Here is a 24,307-nt window from a genome sequence, read left to right on the forward strand (position 1 = left end):
TAGATAGATAGATAGATAGATAGATAGATAGATAGATAGATAGATAGATAGATAGATAGATAGATATGTATATTACACATGGTGTATATACAGATGATATATAGATATGTAGAAGAGACGTTTCAGTGCGAGGTCATGCTTCATGGAACTGGATGGTGATTACTGGCAGTAAACTCAGTACAGCATAGTGAGCCATCAGTGTAGAGTTCAGTAGGTTGATGGTAGATGAAAAAAAGTTGGCCCTGAAAGTATAATTTCTGGGCATATGTTCCTATATCTTCTTCTTAATGGAATAAGGTTAAACAGTTGTGACTGGGATGTAAGGAGTCCCTGGTGATGTTGCCTGCTCTGCAGAGACATCTGCCGTGGTAAAGGTGCTCAATGCCAAGTAGATGTGTGCCAGTAATTTATTAGGTGGATTTGACCCCCCTTTGCAGGGCTTTCCATTCACACATTGGAGTTGCCATACCACAGTGTGATGGAGTTAGTTAGTATGCCTTCATTGATGCAGTGGCTTTTACCATCACATATACTGATGTGGGTAAACTAATAATGTTAAAAATCCACCACCCACACTGTATTAAACTATAATGCGGAATAATACACTTTATGCAATTTGTATATAATCTTTGTATATAATCTTTTGTATATAAACTTGAATTCTTTTGCTTAAAGTAACATATTTACTTACATTATTAAATGTAAACTGGTAGTATTCTTAATTATTTAGTCATTTTCCCCATTATGTCTGTTAAAAAAGAAACCCATGTTTGCCCTCTCCAAGATGGCGGCGCCGTTGACATGGTTTAGCTTAATGGTGATTTATTTTTGTTGTTGTTGATTTCATATCGCACTGGAGAATGTCTTTACCATACCATTCAGTCAATTTCGTTATCATTTTTTTATATTAATTTGAGTTTCCATTTTGTGACCCGATAATCAATCAATTAATCAATAAATAAATCTAACGTCGCTTTTAGCCAGTTGTCTGAGTGGCCCGGATGTTACATATTCGAGAGCGGAAGTAAAATCCTACAGCGTTTGGTCTGCCATTTTTGTTGTTAGCTGCGCGAAGCGCTCTGTTCCTTTTTGCCCTTAAGATAATTTTCAGGTTTTTAAGCGTAAGCGAAAGCGTAAGTACGCTATCGAAATACATTTAAAAATCACCAAATCCCAAACACAAGTGGTTTATACTAAATGGTAATATCCATGTTTGTATGACTTCGCTTGGCTCTAAGTGTTGTTGAAGGCCTTGTTTTCTTGCTAGCACATGCTAGCATTTCCTCGACTGTTGCACTGCGCAGGAAAATCTCTACTTTGGGTCATCGCTGGTCGAGCGATAAATATAATTTATTTCTTTGAAACCACATGGATAGTGTTAATAGTATTACAATTATATATTTTTTGTAATATTTCGGAAAACTGATTCCGGCTAATGTCAGTGCTGTTTAAGTGGCTTGTAAAATATTTGTGCTGTTAGTACCGCGTCTGCGTCAAGCAACACGATCTTTGCAATGTTTGGTCGAAAAATGAGGATTGAGAACGAAAACTCTTTTGCACTGATGTTTTTTTTGTGTGTGAAAATGTCCAAGATTATCATTAACAACCCTCGCTTGCTAGTTAAACGGTGTCCCCAGCACTCAGACGCACTGATCAGATTTGCTTTCTGTTGATATCAAATATATCATGTTTTATACTGGTAACTGCTACTGGTATTTTCAGAGCTTCTGATCTGTTGTTTAGTCATTTGGCTGCTGTTAAAATGTTAATCTCTGAATCTTATGTGTCCTGGTATAGATTTGTTATTTTATGTAAACCAGCTGTGAAGTGATTGATTCCAGCACTGTAACTGCTTTGTCCTGCTGGGTCAAAAGCATCTAAGAATTTTTACATGCTTTAAGCTTGTTTTAAAATCCAGTGATTAGAAAGTATTTGTATGCAAATTTTCCCAACAGCCCTCGTAGACATGTCAGACTTCATCGACAGCGAGGCAGAGGAGTCTGAGGAGGAGTTTGAGGAGAAAGATCTGAAGCCCAAGAAAACTCAGAGATTTATGGAAGATGATGATGACGGTAAGAGTTCAGAAGACGTAGAATAGCACAATGGTACAAGTCTGTTTACATGTAGAGCCTGGGGCTTGTGCATAGTCAATCAAATCGTATGCATGGTCGTTCCACCCAAGTCAGTTTGAAGTTTAATTGTTGTTGTGTTTTTATTTATGCATTTGTACAAAAAGAAGAAGAAGAGAACACAGAAGATCAAGATGAACATGGGAACCTGAGAGGACTTATCGATGATGACAATATGGAGGAGGAAGAGGAGGAGGAGAATAGGAGTGGAGGAGGGGATAGTGATTCTGGAGAGGAGGTCCGGCATCGTCGCAGGAAGCGTGGTGAGTGTTAAAAGAAGCAGAGTGGAGGAATTTCCATAGCTGCTGTTCATATTAACAAGCACAAGTTGATAATGTGTTTGATCAGATTTACCGGTCCACAGTTTTTTTATGTGTAGGCCTTGCTATAAAGATGCTCGTTAATCTGATCTTAAACTTGGAGTGCGTGTCTGAGCCCTGAACACTGTCTGGAAGACTATTCCAAAGTTTAGGAGCTAAATAACTAATTAGCATATTTATGAGAAAATATGGTTTGGTCACCATCAACAGAACACATGTAAATATGATTAATAGTTTTTGCACTGTGTATGTTAAAATGAACTCATTGATGGAAGCTTGTGCACATTTTTTCCAGATTATGATGACCTTCTGGATGATGATGATCTGGACCTTATTGAAGAAAACTTGGGGGTTAAAGTGAAGAGGGTGAGTTCACAGAAACTGTATTTCTTCAATGTTCCTGCTGTTTATAGAAGTATACTTTATTCATAAACATGATATGGCATGTGAAGTTAAAGTTATGGTATTTAATCATTATTAGTGTTTGTATTTGTATGTGGTGTGTATGCATTTCTTCACAGTTCCATGCTCTTAGATTGACAACGCACATGCTGTCTGCTACTAATACAGTTTTTACTGTAGACATAAAACTGAAATCATCTTTATCTTTACAGAAAAAGAAGTACTCGCGTGTGAGGACGATGGATGATGATGGTGAAGATGATGAAAAAGACCAGATTGCAGATGAGATCTTTACCAGGGATGGTGATGGAGAAGGGGACGAAATGGGGGAAGGTGGAGAAGCATTGCACCCAGGGGATGATGAAGAGGAAGAAGAGGGAGAGGAATCAGGTAAATTTTCATAAAGCAGTGTGTGGTGTTTGTGATTGAATGCCATAATGACATTTATGCTGTTCGTGATCTTTATTTACGGAGTTTATGTTGCTTTGATCTGTACCAGACATAGATGATTTCATTGTGGACGATGATGGACAGCCCATCACCAAAAAGAAGGGAAAGAAGTTTACTGGATATACAGATGCGTGAGTAATCATTCTCCCCTCTACGTCAGTGAAAAGTTTTTTTTTGTTTGTTTGTTTGTTTTTTTAATGCAGATTTGTTTTGTGTGCATTTCATATCAGTGTTCTGAAAGTTGACATTTGTCCTTTTTTGGCTTGTAGTGCTTTACAAGAGGCCCAAGAAATTTTTGGTGGTGACTTTGACTTTGCTGAGTTTGACCCTGAGGCATATGATCATGCTGAGGAGGAAGAGGAGGATCAGGATGATGAATCATGGGACCGACCAAAGAAGCAGACAAAGCGGAGAGTGGGCCGTCGCAGCATCTTCGAGCTCTATGAGCCAAGCGAGCTGGAGAGCAGCCACATGACCGATCAAGACAACGAAATACGTTCCACAGATATGCCTGAGAGGTTTCAGGTGGGGTTTTACAGTCGCGTTAAATCCACTTTACCACCCAGCATCAGCAAAGTACTCGATAGATCGGAGTAATTCGATGTTTGTCTCAAACATCTAATTCAGCTCATAAACATCTAATAAAGATTAATTTAATTAATAATTATAAATAATTAGAATTAATAATTATTTCTAATAGAGATTTGATTTATACTTGCAAAAGAGACCTGTGAACATTTATTCTTAACCTTATTAAAGTCGGGAGGTATAAAAATGCAGTATTAAGGAAATGAATAATAAACATTAATTTTAACTATTTTAAATAAAACGCCTTTTTGAGTTGGAGTCATCAGACATTGTCTTAACTCAACTTTTTTGCTGTTGTCTTCAGTTGCGCTCTATACCCGTGAAGCCTGCTGAGGATGATGAACTGGAGGAAGAAGCTGAATGGATATACAGAAATGCTTTTTCCACACCTACTATATCCATGCAGGTATTTTGAAGCTTTTTGCATTTCTGTGTTTGTTTATATTTCATAATCCTCCGTGGCAAAGATAACCTTCTCGCTTACATTCTAGGAGAGCACAGATTACCTGGACCGTGGAACCACTAACTTTAGCAGGAGAGGCCCCAGTACCATTGCGAAGATCAAAGAGGCCCTCAACTTTATGAGGAACCAACACTTTGAGGTACCTTTTCTAAAGAAGAGGAGAATAGCTCAACAAATCAGTATTTGGAAAAATATTTAATTGTATGTGTATAATGATACACATATAACCCGAATGATACAAGCAAAATGATCTAGCCTATTATTAAGGAGTGTATTAAATGCAGAGTTCTAATTTTATAATTACAGTTTTGGATTTATATATAAACTTGTTAATGCTAATTTAGCTTAATACTCCTTAAAAATGTCAGTAAATCAGGTTTTCCATGTATCCACATTCCAGACATTTCCTTTGTTCCAGTGGTTGTTGTAATTGGACAAGTAAATTTAGGCTCTAAAATGAGCTTTGGATTGATACCTGTCCGTCTCTTTTTCCATCTTGCAGGTTCCCTTTATTGCTTTCTACAGGAAGGAATATGTGGAACCAGAGCTTAACATTAATGATCTGTGGAAGGTGTGGCAGTGGGATGAGAAGGTAATGTTGTATTTTAAGCCCTTTCTTTTGCATGACTGTTTAAATGTTTAAATAAATATTGTTTTGACTGTTGTGTTTTTCCTCAGTGGACTCAGCTGAGGACTCGTAAGCAGAACCTAACCCGGCTTTTTCAGAGAATGCAGTCGTATCAGTTTGAACAGATCTCTGCTGACCCTGATAAGCCACTGGCTGATGCTATTCGTCCACTGGACACTGCTGACATGGAAAGGTAAGCTGATTAAGTACTTATGGAGTAAAAAGAAAATTGTATGAATTAATTTTTACACATTTGTTTTTGACAATGCACTTTTTAAATGGCAGGCTAAAAGACGTCCAGTCTATGGAAGAGCTGAGTGATGTGTACAACCACTTTTTGCTCTATTATGGACGAGATATTCCCAGAATGCAGAATTCAGCCAAAGTCACCAAGAAAAAACTGAAGAAGATCAAGGAAGTGTCGGAGGAAGATGGTACAGCTATGTTATGAAGGATTGACTTACTGAGAAAAATATATGATCGGATGTAAGTGTAAAACTGTCTGTCTGTTATACCAGGCGAAGAAGCTGAGATTGAAGAGGAGGAGGAAGAGGAGGAGGAGCAGAAGGGGCCAGATCTAAAGCAAGCCTCCCGTAGAGATATGTACAGCATCTGCCAGGCTACAGGACTTGGTGCGTGATCGTATTAAATCTTTATTTTATTTTTTATTTTTTGAGGAATGCTGTTACATTGGTGTCCATAATGCCAAGAGATGTGTGGGAAGCTCTGAATTAGTTTAGTTTTATGGATGCTGTGATATTTCAATGACATTGTTCTCTGTTGAATTGCCATTGTTTAGCCTTTTAAAGTAAAGTGCATACTAAACAAAGGCAAATTAATCACTCTGGTTATTTCTGGTTATGCTTTACTTTTTATTTTTTTATTTTTTTTATTTTTTTTACAGATGGACTAGCCAAAAAGTTTGGTCTTACTCCTGAGCAGTTTGGTGAAAACCTGCGTGACAGTTACCAGCGACACGAGACAGAGCAGTTCCCTGCAGAGCCATTGGAGCTTGCCAAGGACTATGTTTGCAGGTAGTTTCCAAACCAAATCTAGAAGTTCTCTTGGTTTACAAAATGTATAATGCTTTTTTCATTTTAGTGGTCCAAGGTTGCTTGCAATGGCAAGGTAATGCATATTCATTTTGATCTTTACAGCCAGTTTAGCACACCAGAAACTGTTCTCGAAGGCACACGCTACATGGTCGCTATGCAAATTGCTCGTGAACCTCTGGTCAGACATGTATTGAGACAGACCTTCCAGGAAAGGGCAAAGATAAACATCAAGCCCACTAAGAAGGGCAAGAAGGTAAGAGATAATAGAGGTCATCTGGACGATGAACAGACCTGCTTTTTGACCTGTGTGTGTGTGTGTGTGTGTGTGAGTGTAAGAGAGATTTTTTTATCCCCACCCCCAAACCCCCATCTGTAATATATCGGTAAAATGATCTATCTATAGAACAATTAAACAATATTAAATTAATTTAATTGTACCACCATTTTGGTGGTAACTGGTATTTAAGGATGGTTTTTGTGTGTTAATATTAATTTATATATTTTTATAAACTGTTTTGCTTTTGAGAAATTGTTTAAAATTGTACATGAATTAAACTGAGCATTGGTGCTTTTGTTGAGAGATTTAAGTTCTTTCCCCTGTTTTTCAGGATGTAGATGAGGCACACTATGCATATTCCTTCAAGTACTTGAAGAACAAGGCAGTTAAAGAGCTAAATGGAGACCAGTTCCTGAAGATGTGCATGGCAGAAGATGAGGGACTCCTCTCTATAGACATCAGCATTGATTTGGTTGGAGTTAAAGGGTAAAACCTACACCTGCTACATCCTACACACTTCTTTTCACAATTTTTAAGACTAGCTTAATTAAGAAGTCTATTTTAATGTAGTGTTTTAATTCAATAACTTCTTTTTTTTGGTCATTCTGTTTTAGTTATGGTGGTGACCAGACATACTTTGATGAGATAAAGCAGTTCTACTATAGAGATGAGTTCAGCCACCAGGTGCAGGAGTGGAATAAACAGAGAACACTTGCCATCGAGCGTTCCCTCCAGCAGTTCCTTTATCCTCAGATGGCCAAGGAGCTGAAGAATAAACTTGTTGCTGAGGCCAAGGAAAATATCATCAAGGTCAGTGTCAACCGCTTTAAACATGTTTAAGATGTCCCACATTTAAACTATTTGATCAAATGGGGACATTATTATTTATCAAATCTCAATATGGAACCACTGTTGGCTGTTTTACTGGGGTGATTGTGAAGTAATAATAGATCTCCTACTTTTTTGTTTTGAGCCAATTAAATTTAGAGACATTTTCTAACATGATCTTTCTGCTTGGTGATTCAGTCATGCTGCAGGAAACTGTATAACTGGCTGAAGGTGGCTCCATATAGACCAGACCAGCAGGTGGAGGAAGATGATGATCTGATGGATGATTCTCAAAGCAAAGGCATCCGTGTCTTGGGAGTGGCCTTTGCTTCTGGCAGGTACTCATCACTCATATTTATTAGTTTAAGAAAGAAAGTCCTTGTGTGGTCGTGTCACTAATATCTCGGCTGTCATGTTTGTGAGCATAATCAAATTTCGGTTTCTTTAAAGTTTTTTACATACTGGTGCATGTGTGTTTTCACAGAGACACTCCTGTGTTCTGTGCTTTGATCAATGGTGAAGGGGAGGTTGTGGACTTCCTCAGGCTTCCTTACTTCTTAAAAAGGAGGAATGCATGGAAGGAAGAGGAACGAGAGAAAAAGGTGCGGCTCTCCAAAAGTGATTGTCATTATTTACTTGTTTTTAGGTACTCAATATTACATTTAATTTAACAATATTATCCCTCAACAGCTTCAAGATATTGAAAACCTGAAGAAGTTTCTTCTTAGTAAGAAACCCCATGTTGTGGCTGTTGCTGGTGAAAATCGGTATTGCTTCTTGCTTATTTTCATCAGATTAATACAAAAATTATTGCCCTGTACTTGTGTGTTTCAGTTAAATGTGCAGAATTCAGTCTAAGTGGCATTGCTGCTTTTAGTGATCAGTAGTGTGTAAGTATCTTCTTTCTCATCCTTCACAGTGATGCTCACATGCTGATAGAGGACATCAAACGTACCGTCAGTGAGTTGGAGCAAGACTCGTCTTTGCCCGCTGTGGGAGTCGAGCTGGTCGACAACGAGTTAGCAACACTGTATATGAATAGCAGAAAGTCTGAGGTAATAACAAAGCTTCTCATGTAGTTTTATTCAAGGCTCCTGCAACACAACAAAGCTACAAGCAGCTGTCTGTCATATACAAATACACTTCAGCATAAATAATTACTAGTGGTCAGAATTTGCCAAGTCTGGCCATGTACCCTAAGTAACTCTGAAATGATCATTAGAAGAGAACTTACAGATTTAAATAACTGCCTTACATTATATTTCAAAACAGTCAGAGTGAGATCCTAACTTTGTCGCCTGTTAATGATTTTGCACGTCTGCGTTTTGTGTTCCAATTTAAATTTCCATCATAAGTGAATTTCAATCATCATGAAATGAAAATCAGAGAATTTGTTGACCATGTGTTATTTCTCTTTCGCAGGCGGACTTCAGGGACTACCCTCCACTTCTTCGCCAGGCTGTGTCAGTGGCTCGCAAGATTCAAGACCCACTGGTGGAGTTTGCTCAAGTGTGCAGCAGCGACGAGGACATCCTGTGCCTTAAACTGCATCCGCTACAGGTATCGATTTTTCCCCATACAGAAAATATAATGTAATGTTATCCTGGCAGATTAATTAATCTACACTCTTAGCCATTCAAAATGAGAATGATGCGCATTATATTGTAACAAGAGTTTTGGCACAAAAAAAAAAAAAAACCCTAAAAAAATACCCAAATTATTTCTGCATGTGACATTCTTACTCTTTGTCTGATTTGATTATATGATAAAAATCTATACCGATTTTTACCAATAGTTTTTCTGGGTTGTCTGCACTGGAGCAGACACTGAGACCATCCATTGTCATTATACATATGTCTAGTCTCCACATGCTGTCTGTTTATAATGCATTAGCACAAGTTAACAGATAAAAGGAAAATGAACATAACTTAAAAATTTACTAGTTAATGTTGAAACAAAACTTATAAAGCATTTATTAACTTGTGTTAATGTTACAATGGAATATAACTTGGTGTTACTATATTACATAAGTCCAAACGGTCATGCTTAAATTGGCCATCTTTAAATGTCTTCACAAAGGCCAGCGCATTGAAATTATTTATTTTCGTAATAAAGGTCAGTACTATTTTATATTAAGAGGTGTTTTTATTTTTTATTTAGTATCCATTTTAAAAATCTATCGTTTGATTAATCGGTTATCAGCAAGTAAGATCCAACTTTGCTCAATATCGGTAAAATCCACCATCGGACAACCTCTAGTTACACCGTTATGAATTTTTGGCCAGAACAATTGACATTTATCCCATTTATACAACTGAGCAGTTCTGGCTCAGGAATCCACTGTTATGCATGACTGAATCAAATCATCCTATACACTACAACTATTAGATTTTATTTTATTTTTGTATATATTGTCATTAAATTGGCAAGTGATGGGTACAATAAAAGGATAGAGAATTTTTTGTACTTCAAAATTTAAATAATGTTCTCATAAATTGTCGTTGCTTTTATTTCCAGGAGCATGTTGTAAAGGAGGAACTGCTCAGTGCTCTTTACTGTGAATTTATCAACCGTGTGAATGAAGTTGGTGTAGATGTGAACAGGGCCATTGCTCATCCTTACATGCAGAGCCTGGTTCAATATGTCTGTGGCTTAGGACCAAGAAAAGGATCACATCTACTTAAGGTAATCATTCTCCTTAGTATCTATTATTAAATATATATAGTATATTGATTCTTGAGCCTTCAGGGTGTGGCTAGAGGTTTAATGACCTATTCTTGATTTTTCCACAAGATTCTTAAACAAAACAACACTCGTTTGGAAAACCGGACTCAGTTGGTCACAATGTGCCATATGGGCCCTAAAGTGTTCATAAACTGTGCTGGTTTTATCAAAATTGACACCGCATCCCTCGGAGACAGGTGACATATTTATAACGTTTATACACAACCTTCCTTTTATTCAATATGGAAAAATCTTAGAAATAGACGTGAGTTTTTTTATTTTTTATTTTGCCTTCTAGCACCGACTCTTACATCGAAGTTCTAGATGGCTCTCGTGTTCATCCTGAGACTTACGAGTGGGCTCGTAAAATGGCAGTGGATGCCCTGGAGTATGATGAGTCAGCAGAAGATGCAAATCCTGCAGGAGCCTTGGAGGAGATTCTGGAGAACCCAGAAAGGCTAAAGGACCTGGACCTGGATGCATTTGCTGAGGAATTGGAGAGACAGGTGAGTCAGAATATAGCTTGTGCGTTAGCATAATCTAATAATCTGACAAAACAAATAATGAATCCAATTATAGGGGTCAATATTATTATAAATATTTTCGGAATACCTGGCATAAGGAGAAATTCAATACTTTGTTGTATTTTTGCAGGTGATACCTGTTTGTTTAATGCTGCTATTGCAGCTGCTGTAAATTCAAATGCAAAAATAATCAAATGTTTAGTTTAAATAGATCTATACAAGTGCATATCTTTTATATCCATGTCAAATGTGTAAGCAATAATTTACTATTTTGTTTATTTTTATTACACCAGGGCTATGGCAACAAGGGCATCACACTCTATGATATTCGTGCTGAACTCAGCTGTAGATATAAAGACCTGCGAGCCCCTTACAGACCCCCGAACACAGAAGAGGTCTTTAACCTGCTCACCAAGGAGACCCCCGAGACCTTCTATATCGGTAGACACTATAATTCTAACCATGTGATGGATTTTATAGTCTTGAATTGATGTAATGTTTTAGAAAAACTGTTTTTAGCTTTGCATTGTTTGAAGAAAATTGTTTTTAATACTTATTTCCTTGGTCGTATGTTCATAGGGAAGCTTATTACCAGTATTGTAACTGGCATCGCTCACAGACGGCCTCAAGGGGAAAGTTATGACCAGGCTATTCGTAATGATGAGACTGGTCTATGGCAGTGTCCCTTTTGTCAGCAGGACAATTTTCCTGAGCTCAGTGAGGTTAGGAACTTTTTCTGGTATACTCTGGCTGTTTCACATCAAATTTCTAGAAACATTTCCTGAATGTTTTATAAAATAAAATTGTTTTTTATTTGAAAATATTTGTTTAATAAGAACTTAGTTGAGGGGTGTGTGTGTGTTTAGATATATAATATATCTTAGTGCTATATTGCTAATATCTATACCAATAATGTTTTTTCTGAGTACTTAATGGAATCTCCAAAATTATACATTTTTTTTTCTTTCTTCAGGTCTGGAATCACTTTGACAGTGGCTCCTGTCCTGGACAGGCTATCGGTGTGAGATCACGTCTAGATAATGGTGTCATGGGTTTTATTCCAACCAAATTCCTCTCAGACAAAGTTGTTAAGCACCCAGAGGAGAGGGTCAAGGTGAGGTCATCATAATCCTAAACTTAAAATGGTTTATTTGGCTGGGTTAAATGTTAGTAACTTGCATGTTCAGCTTTATTCTGCCCACAATAACTCGCATTATTTATTTATTTAGGTTGGCATGACTGTTCACTGTCGCATCATGAAGATTGACATTGAAAAGTTCAACGTGGACCTTACCTGTAGGACGTCTGACCTCACTGACAAGAACAACGAGTGGAAACTACCCAAGGACACCTACTATGACTTTGATGCCGAAACCGAGGATATAAAGCAGGATGAAGAACAGAAGAAGAAGCAACAAAGGACCAGTAAGACCCCTTTTTTATATATATTTTTATCATGTCTCAGAAAGTATGGTGGTTTTTCAGATTATCAGAATTGAAAATCTTAAAATTTTTCTCTTTTATAGCTTATATCAAGCGTGTCATTGCTCACCCATCGTTCCACAACATTAACTTCAAGCAAGCAGAGAAGATGATGGAGACAATGGACCAGGGTGATGTGGTGATCAGGCCAAGCAGTAAAGGAGAGAACCACCTGACTGTGACCTGGAAGGTAGCAGATGGGATCTACCAGCATGTGGACATACGGGAGGAGGGAAAGGAGAATGCCTTCAGTCTGGGACATACACTGTGGATCAACAATGAGGTGAACATGCAACTAAAATGCTGTTCTATTAAGTGCTTTTCTATTACATTCTTTATATTTTGTTGGGTATTGTGTGGAGGAATTTGCTTAAGTGTGTTTTAAACTTGTAAATAAGTTACAATTATTACTACTTAGTAGAATCTGAACTGATTAGTTATTCTCTGCATGTAGGAGTTTGAGGATCTTGATGAAATCACAGCCCGTTACGTGCAGCCCATGGCAGCATTTGCTCGGGATCTGCTCAGCCACAAGTACTTCCAAGACTGCAATGGGGGAGAGAGGAAGGTGTGACATACGTGGCTTATTGTTATAGGTTAATTGATGTTGAGCTCTGTCTGATAAAGATTTTGACATGTTTTAACATTTATTTTGTTTTTTCAGAAAATGGAGGAGATCTTAATAAAAGTAAAGAAGGAAAAGCCCACTTTCATCCCTTACTTTGTATCAGCCTGCCGAGATCTGCCTGGGAAATTCCTCTTAGGATACCAGCCTAGAGGGAAGCCAAGGTAATCCAAGCAGATACTTATTATTATATATAAATATACATCAATATGTTTCTTACTTTTACAAGTTGAAGGAAGTATAATTTACACACATACAAAACTGCTTTATCTTGCAGGATAGAGTACGTAACCATCACTCCAGATGGGTTCAGGTATCGCTCGCAAATATTTCCAACAGTGAATGGACTCTTCCGCTGGTTTAAGGACCACTACCAGGAACCTGTGCCTGGTCAGTGATTTTGATTTTGCTTAACCCTTAATCTAGACTGATTTGCAATGTTAGAGATGATCATCAGTTGGAATTTCTGAGATGTTTATTTTTCAGTAGACAAACATGCTTTTCCAACGTTATATTCTGTGTCTGTCTGAAGGAGTAACTCCGAGCAGTAGCAGCAGAATGCGCACACCAGCATCTGTGAATGCAACTCCAGCCAACATTAACTTTGCAGGTCAGTGTGGACTTTATGAAACTTAGCAGGTCTTTTAAATTTTTTACATCCATCAATCTTGCACTATTTGTCAGAAAAAAAGGCATAAAAATCTTGTAGCTATTTTTCATGCGTTTCCAAAAAGACAACCTTTAACCTGACCCCCACCCGTTACTTTTTTTTTTCTGTTTCAGATTTAACTCGGGCTGTCAACTCTCTGCCCAGAAATGTGACGTCACAGATGTTTAATGCTATAGCAGCAGTTACAGGGCAGGGCCAAAATCCTAACACAACTCCAGCACAATGGGCATCAAGCCAGTATGGTTACAGCGGAGGCAGCAGTGGTGGAGGGGGCAGCAGCAGTGCTTATCATGTACGCTTCTCACACCCTATAACAATATTTACCTAATCACTAAGCATACAATCACAACTGAGCATACAATCTTACTGGGTTTTTTGTTCCTGCTTTCTTTTGTCAGGTGTTTGCAACACCGCAGCAGCCAATAGCGACACCTATGATGACTCCCAGCTACTCGTACACTACCCCAGGCCAACAGCAGACCATGAGCACACCACAGTACCCCAGCAGCACACCGCAGTCCTCCCACAGTCACCAACACCCTTCGTCCACCCCTTCGTCATCCTCCTCGTCATCCAGGGTTAGGACACCCCAGCCAAAGTGAGTAAATCCTATTGCTTTAGAGCCTTCTATAATATCCTTCTATAACATTCTGCTGCACAAGCAGTAATTCAGCCAAAATGCATTGCAGTAAATGGAGATTTAAGATGTATTCAGAGTCAAATATTATGAAATACAACCAGGTATCTCATTTAATGTTTCTCTGTAAATAGTCTTGCGTTTTTTTTTCTTTCCCGTTTCAGTTCCAAGCATTGAGTAGTTTTCTGAGAAAATCTTGCCTTGAGTGGCTGTAAAGCACTTTAATTATTTGCTGGTGTGGCCCAAGCACCCAAGGACTTGTAGTATTATAGCTGAACTAGTATCTGTGCACACATCACATCATTATTCCTTTTGTAGCTTTATATAGCTAAGCTACTTTAACTGATCCTAGAGTAATGGTATTGCCCCCCCCTTCTTTATTTTTTTCAGACCAACCTCTCACACAGCTGTAGATTGGGGTAAAATGGCTGAACAGTGGCTCCAGGAAAAAGAAGCCGAGAGACGCAAGAAGGCATCTCGCATGACACCACGGCCATCACCAAGCCCCATGATCGAGAGCACGCCAATGTCCATCGCTGGAGACGCAACTCCACTGCTAGATGAGATGGACCGATAGAAATCAGCATGTCCTCACTGCAAAATCAAAGCCTCCACATTCACATCTCGCTCTCATCGTCTGCTTTAAGAATTGAGTCTTACACAGCTCAAAGTGTTTCATTTAAAAAAACAGTCATTCAGAGCTAGTGTGAGAAACTACAGAAATTACAAACTTAATCAGGATATGGACCTGTAAGGAATTTCTTTTTTTTTTTTTTTTTTTTTTTTCTTTATTTTATAAGGAAGCACAAGCGTGTGCCTGCTATTCCAATTTTTGTTGAGGTTTTAACAAAAGTTAAAAGTTAAGACTGAATAAATACTCTTGATGGACAGGCTTTGTGGCATTGCTGCTTCTGTTCGGTTGTGAGCGCTGGCTGTTTCAGGTCTGTTTCACTAAATGGAGAGCTGTTCACTTTTATATAATGCATCCTAAACAATAAAACCCACCCGCAGTATCGACCACAATGCTGCGATACACGTGTTGTGACAGTTGGAACAGGGATGTGGGAAATAAGTTACACACCTTTGTTAATAGAGCAAGGTGTTCGATACAAGATGCACTTAAAACAGTGTTAATGCTATATGTTGTCAAAGACAGCATTGAGAAGAGACTAATCTGGAAAATGAGTCTTGATACCGGTTTCCACTTTACTGCAAATCTGCATGTTATGCTGCATAATGCATATGTATAATGGCCAATGTTGGATTTACCGCTTCTGTGGTAGTTTGATACTTATGAATGTGTTCAAATGTTTACTGTAATACTGCTTTAAAAAAAAATGTTTGAGGCCCATAAATGAAATCGTGTTCTCACCCAGTTTTATGAGTTAGTTCCTTTTGAATTTATTAATTTTGTCACATAAATGTGGTTGACTTGCTGTGCTTCATGAACATATTTTGCGGCTTTATTTTTTCCCAAGACCAGCCTTAGTTTTCCACAGGCACATTTTTCATCAGAATGTTGTGTCCTCTCTGACCTATCAATACAGAAAAATCTTGTTAAATCCAACTATTAATCATAAGTTAAACGTGTCCTGTTATGAGTTTTCTTTTATACTGTGACAGTTTGAAATCATGAACCTAGTCCTGTTCATTTTAGTTAATTTTTTCCAATTCATTAAAAGAATTTTAAGTAGTTTGTTTTTTTCTTTTCTTAAGCTGCCTATTAATCCCCCCTCTGCTATGTGCTTTGTTTAGGGGTTGGTTCATGTTTGGTATATTGTGACCTTAATGGCAGGAAAATTATGTGAATGCTGTTCAGTATAAGTCATTGCTGAGAAAATGTTCATTTCTTTTCTTTGATAAAAATTCTTAAAAGCAAAACATTGAGCTGACTCACTGGTTTCATTATAGAGATCGTTTGGAACAGTGAGTGTTGTGTCTCACTGAAAGGACCGATGTTGCATTGTGAAACTATCGTGTTATTAGTGTTTGTCATTGATTAAGGCAAGACAAAAGTTGAAAAGGAAATTGTTTTAGATATAACAATCAATTCTTGCCAGCTCATTACTGATATTCTAACAGGATTTAATTTTATTGAATTTTTTTTGACAATTTTTTTTTTGTTTGTTTCATCTAAATAAATAGATCTGTACATTTGCATACTATATTAAACCAAAATTTCTTTGGGTGATATTAATTTTTAACTGTAAATTCATTTTTGTGCTAAATCCAACTATCAACAAACGGGGAAAAATACATTGTGTAATAAATCAAACTAAATAGGTACACAAACACATGCATGGGATATGGGGACAGAACCTGGGGTTGTTGCTTGTGAACAAAAAGAAAAAAGTTGAAAATAAACGTGTTTAGTGTGGAAATACATAACGCGTTTATTTTGAACTTTTTTCTTTAGGTGTGTTTCTAAAACACCTAATGATTTAGGTGTGTATCTTCACACAGATACACACCTAAATCTTCGTGAACCTCTAAATAACAGGGTAGCATACTGGGGGCTATGTGCTATTTACAACCTTCTACATACCCATGAATAGCTAGTGACACTGTTATGGACAAGGACTTATTTTGCATGTATAACAGGATAAGCTTTTTAGAGACATATCAAAAGACATGATCGCTACAAAACAAGATTCATCTTCATTAATCATCATTTTAAGTTGTTGTGCATGACAAAAGCAGTGGAAAAACTGTACTTCTGAGTTTAATATTTTTATTGCTACTACAGGTGACAACATTTCTGTAATGTTTTACTCAGTCACCCCTGTAGAACATGGGATCAAATCATTGCAAAGACCAACACTATAGGCATGTATAAACGTCTGTGGACTACAAAACTGCATAACATTTCAGTGTAACATCTCATACACATCACAATTATAATGAAATTCAAAGAATATTTGTTATATGCTGATTGAACATTCTTGTCTTGTGTAATTCCATTCCCTTAGAAATAATCCTTCCATTTTGTTCATGCTGGGAATCCAGTGATATGCCATCTCTGGTCACGGATACGAGCATGTGCCTCATATTAGCCCATGAAGCACATGATGCAGTGAAGAAAACAAAGACTTGAATTCAAATCTGCAGTGCAAAACCCACCGAGGGCTGATAATGTGATATCCAATGCCTTTATGCACATACAAGTCTGCCTTCACAATATTCTGATTACTGGAATTTGTGTTTTTGGTTTAGCTTTTTATAAAAAAAAAAAAAAAACAATGTATATAAATGTCGCTGCTCCTCCAGATAGGGAACAAATCAGTTGCACAAATTACCTGTATCAAATCTCATATATAATTATCATGATCTTTCAAATATAGATTCTGTCTCTGTACAGCAGTGTCGCAAAACTCAGCAAAACAGTGCCTAACAATGCCTAAAACTCTGCTCGTAGTCTGCAGCTTCAGGTTTTGCAGCTCAGTAAGGTCACATGCTCTGGTCGAAATGGTGATTGTGTTCAATGCAGCAATCTGTAGTCACACAGCTGATTTGTGTCTCTGGCCTGAGCTTTTCATGTATACACATGGGCCCTGTTTCTCAGTTCATTTAGCTACAGCAGTTTGCATGCTTCCTCCTTTGAGATTTGTCATCATCATGATCTGTGATTTCTATGAAAAAAACAAGTTAATAAAACCCCAGATGTTTAATTGCAGTAGTAATGAATTAAAGTAGAGTTTTAACCACTAATACATAAATATTATATCAAGCAGTGTGGAAAATTAATTGTTATATGGTGGGAAATAGCAGCACAGTGAGTATTGTTACAGCTGTACAGCTCTGAGGTAAATCCAGAGCTCAGGTTACTGCTTCTGTAAAGTTTTACATGTTCTCTAGTTTCTTCCCACCACCAATAACTACTAAGACTACTGGCTATTATGAAGGCATTAATCAGCGTGAGAATGCGTGTGTCCTGTTTAGAGTGTATGTCCACCTAATGCTGTGTACCTGGGATAGTCTGTGAGTTCAGCTCTAACTTGACCACGATAAAGACTTAGTAGATGAATAACTATATCAATGTATTATTAAAATCTAAATAAATAAATCAGTATATGCTTTTACTACACATTTCTTGACTGAAGCAAAAAGACTACAGTGGAGTGGGATGTGGTCAAACAGGTTAAACAGCAATTGATCTTTTTGGATGTCTGGATGAAAAATGCTGACAGATGCATATGGATCATGAGGACGGGGTTGAGGGAAATTGAGTTTGGATTTTGCTTGTTTTCAGTCCAGGTCTATGCAAATGTTTCCTCAGCTGTATAGTGTGGTTGGGTCTTCACATTTTTGAAAACAAATCCATTTTACAGTCTATAAGCTTGATTAAGAAAAGGACACTTACTTATAATACCGTCCACTTGTTTATTATAGTTCCTCTCCAGTTCAGCTAACACTCGTGCCTCAAAGGTCAGCGATGCAACCCGAAGAAAGAATTCCCTCAAATTTTCTCCTACAAAAGAACCCCAAAAGGAATTGCTAATATGAAAAAAATCATAGCTTGAAGGGAAAGTTTGGATGTCAAGTACAAGTCCTGGAGTGAGTTCTCTACCTGACAGAGCGGACACGGCCCAGTACTCAGCTCTTATCTCCTTTGATAATTTAATAGCTTCTTGCTCCGTTTGAGCGAACACGTCCGGATGCTGGCAGAAAGAAGACAAGAAAATGACTGTATTGTTCAGCCAGGTGGAAATGATTTCTTAGGATTTATCGGATAAAAAACTCACACTCAGGTCTTTCTTTGTCCCTATGAGAAAAAGCAGCACACTGGAAGGATCGTTGTCTATCATGGCATCATCAAGCCACTGCCTGAAGAAAAAAAAGTCACATAAAACAACAACATAAAACATAATACGTCACATCCAACAACAACAAAAATCCTGCTTACACAGCAGTCATGTAGATAGAAAAAAATGTATATCATTTGATCATACCTTGCATTGTCCAGGGAATAATAGTTGTTCAAGTCAAACACCACTATGATGGCTGAAGAGCATTAAAAAGCAAAGGTTTGGCATGTATTTTATCTCCAAAACTAATAATGCACACTGGACCAAGCATTATATCTGTTAGATCTGTTATTACCTTGAGCTCCTCTGTAGTAGGTGGAAGCAACACATTTGAACCTCTCCTGGCCTGCAGTATCCCACCTACACAACAGATCATTCAACAAACTATTGAGAATTCCTGAATTATACTATCACTTATTGGACGGATCTGCATGGATTTTTTATTGACAAGTTGTTTGTTTATAAGACAGTTCCTGAATCTATTGTTTTCATTACTATTTTATAAAATGTATTACTTCTTTTAGTGTGTTGTTCAAATTTAAGACTGCAGTTTCATCAACCTGTCAAATTAATTACCGTATTTTCCGGACTACGAGCCACTTCTTTTTTCCCCACTCTTCGAACCCGGCAGCTTAAACAACGAAGCGGCTAATTTATGGATTTTTCCTGGGTTTTTCCCGGTTTCACAAGATTCAAGCCAAAAAACTGAGCCCCATAACATTAGACCAATGAAATTGCCGAACGGGTTCAGGTGAACCAATTGAAATTCTTTATATTAAATTAGATGTGCTCCCACTGAATCGGGCCGCACCAGATCATAAATATGGATGAGGTTCCTCTGACGTTTGATCTGCCGCTCATTTGGACTGTCTACAGGAAATGTGAATCATTCGTCACGATGAAAACAACCGGGCATGAAAAAACTCACTTCACCTGTGTTCTGAGCTGCACGGCATCGGGAGAAAAGATTCACCGATGGTGATTTTTAAACGCACGACGATGCCAAAAGAAAAAGTCAGTATGAGAGAGAAATAGTTGTGAAAGGAAGGAGGAAGACAGTGAACAATGACTTTCTTGGTAGGCTACTGTTTAGATACAAGCCGTTGTACTGCGTTGAGTCTGGGTCATGGGACAGGTTTCCAAAACTCATGCTTTTTTATTTTTCTTGGCAACAGCGTTATGGGTTAGTGAAAGAAACTTAGAAATGAGCATCAGAAAATAATAAGTACATATTCCTCAGTCTTGCACACATGCAGTAATACCGGAAAAATGCGGCGGCAGGCTATTCCCAAAATGCTGCTCGTGTAAAGAACCTTGTGTAAAAGACAGAAATTACTGCTGCATTTGTTAAACTGGCTTATAATACAACATGACTTGCGAGTGATGTCTGGTGGGTTTTTTTGCTCAGACTTCCACCCATTAACTTTAAGTACACAATAGAATCCCTGTGTTTTTATGTGTGTGATTTGTATATGGATACATTTCTGAGTCTGTTTCTTTTTACAGTGACTCATGACTCACAGCTGCAGACTAAATGGCACTCCCAGGATTTCAAACCTCTCCATCTCAAAGTCCACTCCGATTGTGGCTTTGTAGCCTTTCTCATACCTGTCCCTGCAAAACCTTAAAGCCGAAAAGATTTTAAATGTTAATATTAGCAGACCATTCAGAAGTCCTTCCTCCTTTATATTACTATGAATCATGCAGCATGAAAGGATACTTTGCACCATTTACCTGTTGATCAAACTTGTTTTTCCCACAGCCACATCACCCACAACTATGACCTTGGCAACGGTGAATCTTTTGACACAATGACAGCATTTTTCAAAATGTATGTGACTTCTGTATTTCCAATGAAAAGCCCTATTTTAAACAGAAAGAGAAGTTTGTCATGGGACTTACCTCAGTGAGTCTGAACTCTGACATGCGTTTTGCACATCAACATTAAAGTCCTCTTCGGTGTGGACCGCAGCATCTCGTGTGAAATACTAAACATGACAAGCAGTAAAAAAAGAATGTGGTTATCACATTGATGCTAAAAAAATAACAAAATAATAAGCTTAAATATATAGACAAAAGTTTGTGGACACCTGACTATAAGATTCTATCTAGCTCTTATAATAAGCTTCACTCTTCTGGGAAGATGCTAGCACTGGAATTTGGAGTGTGCTTTTGGAGATTTGTGCTCATTTAGTCACAACTGGGCATAAGAAATGCCAGGTGCTGATGTAGGGTGAGGAGAACTGGGGTGCAATTAGCATTCCAACACATCCCAGAGGGGTTTAATAGGATTGAGGTCACAGCTCTCTAGTTCAACTGTTCAACTCCAACCCACGTCAACCATATCTTCATGGAGCTGGCTTCGTGCACAGGGGCATTGTCATGCTGGAACAGGTTTAAGTCTCCAAGTTTAAGGGAAGAGAACATTTTATTGTACCTTTGTAAGCATGCAACTTTGTGCAACAGTTTTGGGAAGACCCACATATGGCTGGAAAAGACGGGTGACCCAATACTTTTGTCCCTATGTATCAATGCAAAACAAGAACAGCCTAGTCATGCAGTATTGTGTAATATATTACTGTTTTATTTATTTTTTTAAATATATCGATCCCACCGCGTTGTGGAATCTAAGTCTAATAGTAATAAAAAAAAAAAACATTTAGTTAACATTTATGGTAGGAGTCAGTAGTATAAGTCAGTAAGTTTTTTGGTTTATGGATATGATTTTGTTAACGTTCTACTACAATAAATGTAACAACCACGGGTTAAAAATGAAATTGTGTTCATTATTAAACTCACAATTTTGCCGTGACATAAGAGGAACAAAACACTACAGAACTTTTATTTTAAACAAGTAAATGAATGATTGAATGAATGAATGAATGAATAAATAAATAAATAAATCAATAAATAAATAAATAAATAAATAAATGAATATGACATTATATGACAGGAACTTTTAAAATTTGTTCAGATGGCATCACACCACCTTTTTGTAGATTAATTTCCCAGAACAGCTTATTGTTGTGTTTTATTTCTTAAATAATCAAGGGCAAATAATGTCCAAAAAACATGGTGGCATATTCAGTGTCATTTAAACATTTGGACAGTGATTATATTCTACAAATGACTGCACATAAGAAGTGTTAAGCAGAGGGAGGATTACCGGTGGGAGTTCATTGATGATCCTGTCTTCTCGTATAGGTGGTAAGGAATTCATGGCTGGGCTATCTGGGATGCAAGACAATAACAAAACACAGAAATAAAATGCATGTCAAATATAAGGCAGGAATTATCTTAATTAACAATTTACCACCACTTACAACCAAATTAATGACAACTAGAACAACATAATGACTACATAGTAACATATTTCACATAATGATTTTATCCTCAAATGAATGAAGTACTGTTTGAAAACATTGTTTAAATTATTCCTACACTCCAGAAACTCCTGTGCTGACTTTTGACCATTAAATTTCCTGAAGCACATCCCAAAGTGTACCTCTTTTACCACAGCAATTAAGTTAATAAAACAAAAAAGCACAATGTGCTCTATCCTGAAGAATTAAAATAAAAAGCATTAGCTCTTAGGACATACTGACATCGGAGACTCCTTAAATAAACACTGTAAAGATCTCATTTCAGCAAATTACTCTAATTAAAGATATACATTTCTTATACATGAGTACTACAGAAAAGATAAGATTATAAAATCTGCATTAATAGAAATCTGTAATTTGTTGTTAAGGGGAAAATAGTGTTAATATAGAACTCGTGTCAGTGCTGCTTTTATATAAATTAAATCAACATCTTCTGACCAATTAGATTCAAGATTTAGAAATGTGCTGTGGTCTAAGCACAATAAGGACAATAAAACACTTTTAAAAGGTTAACAATGTAAAAATATTAGAAGAATAATCTACCTGGATTAAAAATGCTGAACCTTTTGAGCTTTGAGTCAATAAAATATTAATGATGGTATTGGTTTTGGTGTAACTCATTTCATCGTAACTCATTTTGTCTCATTATTTACAGAAGCTTTAATGTTTTTGATTAATTTATGATATTTGTGCTGAATCCATATATATACAGTATATACTACAAGGACAACCGTTTGTAGACACCTGACCGTACATGCTTTTTAAAAATCCCATTGCACATTAAGTCCTTATTTGCTGTTATAATAACCTCCACTCTCCTGGGAAGATGTTCCACTACATTTTAGACACAAGGGCATTAGTAAAGACAGGTACTGATGTAGGGTGAGGGGGGCTGTGTTGAGGTCAGCATTCCCGATGCTGTTGAGGTCAATTCATCCCGAATGTGTTCACTAGGGTTGAGGTCCAGATCTTCATGGCGCTGATATTGTACACAGGGACATTGTCATTCTGGAAGAGGTTTAGGTCTCGCAATTCAAGTGAAAGGAAAGTTGTATGCTACCATATCAAAAAGACATCCTATACAATTGTGTGCCTCCAACTTTGTAGTAACAGTTGGGGGACGAACCTCATATGGCTAGAAAAATCAGGTTTTCCAATACTTTTTGTGTTGTCCATATAGAGTACCTCCAGATCACAAAAAATAAGCAGGGGCTTTACTTCAACCTCAGTAACGATCTGCACAAGAACTTTAGAATGAAAAAGATTAGAATGTCCAGCATGGAGAACTAAATCAACAAGCAAGACTTTTAGACATTACAGGAAGGTACTCTACTCTCTATGGTAGTGCACAATTATGTTTTTATGTTAGAAATATGTTCAAATAAAATATTAAATACATATATATTATAGATATATTAAGATATATAAAATATTATATTAAATATCTATTAAACATTATTGTGTAATGCTTATTCCAGGCCTCTTTATTTTACATGACAACTTTGACAATTTTTTGTCTGGTTTTGTTATTATTAATTATTAGTGGTAGTGGTGTTTTCACAGTACTAGACATTACAATAAGTTAATTGTTAAAGTTAAGTTAACGTGGCCATAAATAATGCAAAATGGAAGCACATGTTTTTTTTTGTTTTTTATTTCTTTGGATAGAAAGCTCAGAAATGTGAGCTTTGGCTCAAAATACTATTGTACACCCAAAATCTTAATTTTACATTTAAACAATGTGCCTAATATTTTAAACAGTTAGTAAAGTGAATCTTATTTTAAACTTTCCCTGGCTGTAACCCCTAGTCTGTTTTTATATAAAAAATTTAAGATTATACTAGATACATTATAGATGGAATATAGATTAAAAAAAACAAACATACAAATTATAATATAATAAAATTTTAATTAAAAAAAATTTAAAAATCTTTTTCAAGTTGACCCCACTAATAAAATAACCTGATAAAAAAATATAAAAGAAAGAAAATTAAATAAATATATAAAAAAGAAAATGCACAAAATGCATAACCATATTCTTCATGCAATAATCCCAAAGCCAAGTAAAGACACAATTTATACATACCGGGGATTTTGAAGTAAATGATAATCCTATTTCAAGTTTTATGAATTTATAACAGCCCACAATAATCCATAATACTTTCTCTCCTTTCTCAGCGATACAAACAAGTCATATATTTAAAGATATTCCTTTATATATTAAATCTAATGTGGCCAACATAGACAGCTACATCCCCGCAACCAGGTTCACTCCAAATGCGCTCTGTTCTCAGCCTGAAACCCTGTCTCCTGCTGG

The 24,307-nt window shown here is 36.9% G+C and overlaps 2 protein-coding genes across 4 annotated transcripts; one reads left to right on the forward strand and one right to left on the reverse strand.

The window, feature by feature from the left end:
- The first annotated feature begins 1,024 nt into the window (after positions 1–1,024).
- On the forward strand, positions 1,025–15,683 carry supt6h (SPT6 homolog, histone chaperone and transcription elongation factor). 3 transcript variants are annotated; one of them, XM_046867930.1, is made up of 37 exons: positions 1,025–1,133; positions 1,956–2,072; positions 2,237–2,392; positions 2,745–2,815; positions 3,064–3,241; positions 3,351–3,432; positions 3,571–3,826; positions 4,194–4,295; positions 4,381–4,491; positions 4,855–4,944; positions 5,031–5,173; positions 5,266–5,414; positions 5,499–5,612; positions 5,885–6,014; positions 6,138–6,288; positions 6,644–6,798; positions 6,927–7,122; positions 7,339–7,478; positions 7,625–7,742; positions 7,831–7,907; positions 8,060–8,195; positions 8,563–8,700; positions 9,658–9,825; positions 9,934–10,061; positions 10,163–10,370; positions 10,682–10,829; positions 10,968–11,110; positions 11,362–11,502; positions 11,618–11,813; positions 11,915–12,153; positions 12,325–12,438; positions 12,535–12,659; positions 12,773–12,885; positions 13,028–13,105; positions 13,279–13,457; positions 13,564–13,763; positions 14,193–15,683. In XM_046867930.1, the coding sequence occupies exons 2-37, from the start codon at positions 1,967–1,969 to the stop codon at positions 14,377–14,379; spliced, it is 5,166 nt and encodes a 1,721-aa protein (XP_046723886.1). In that variant the 5' UTR covers positions 1,025–1,133; positions 1,956–1,966; the 3' UTR covers positions 14,380–15,683. The 3 variants fall into 3 exon arrangements, with proteins under 3 accessions (XP_046723886.1, XP_046723887.1, XP_046723885.1); XM_046867931.1 differs by having other exon boundaries at positions 1,031–1,200; XM_046867929.1 differs by having other exon boundaries at positions 1,031–2,072.
- Positions 15,684–16,519: 836 nt separating this feature from the next.
- rab34b (RAB34, member RAS oncogene family b) lies at positions 16,520–24,268 on the reverse strand. The gene is made up of 11 exons (XM_046867738.1): positions 24,077–24,268; positions 21,774–21,838; positions 20,510–20,595; positions 20,342–20,407; positions 20,129–20,230; positions 18,903–18,967; positions 18,752–18,803; positions 18,545–18,626; positions 18,370–18,460; positions 18,163–18,270; positions 16,520–17,431 (listed from the first exon to the last, which is right to left on the reverse strand). Exons 2-11 carry the CDS (start codon positions 21,825–21,827, stop codon positions 17,370–17,372), a joined length of 768 nt encoding a protein of 255 aa, XP_046723694.1. The 5' UTR covers positions 21,828–21,838; positions 24,077–24,268; the 3' UTR covers positions 16,520–17,369.
- Between the last annotated feature and the right edge of the window lie 39 nt (positions 24,269–24,307).

This window comes from Silurus meridionalis, chromosome 15 (assembly GCF_014805685.1).
Source record: "Silurus meridionalis isolate SWU-2019-XX chromosome 15, ASM1480568v1, whole genome shotgun sequence".
NCBI lineage: Eukaryota > Metazoa > Chordata > Actinopteri > Siluriformes > Siluridae > Silurus > Silurus meridionalis.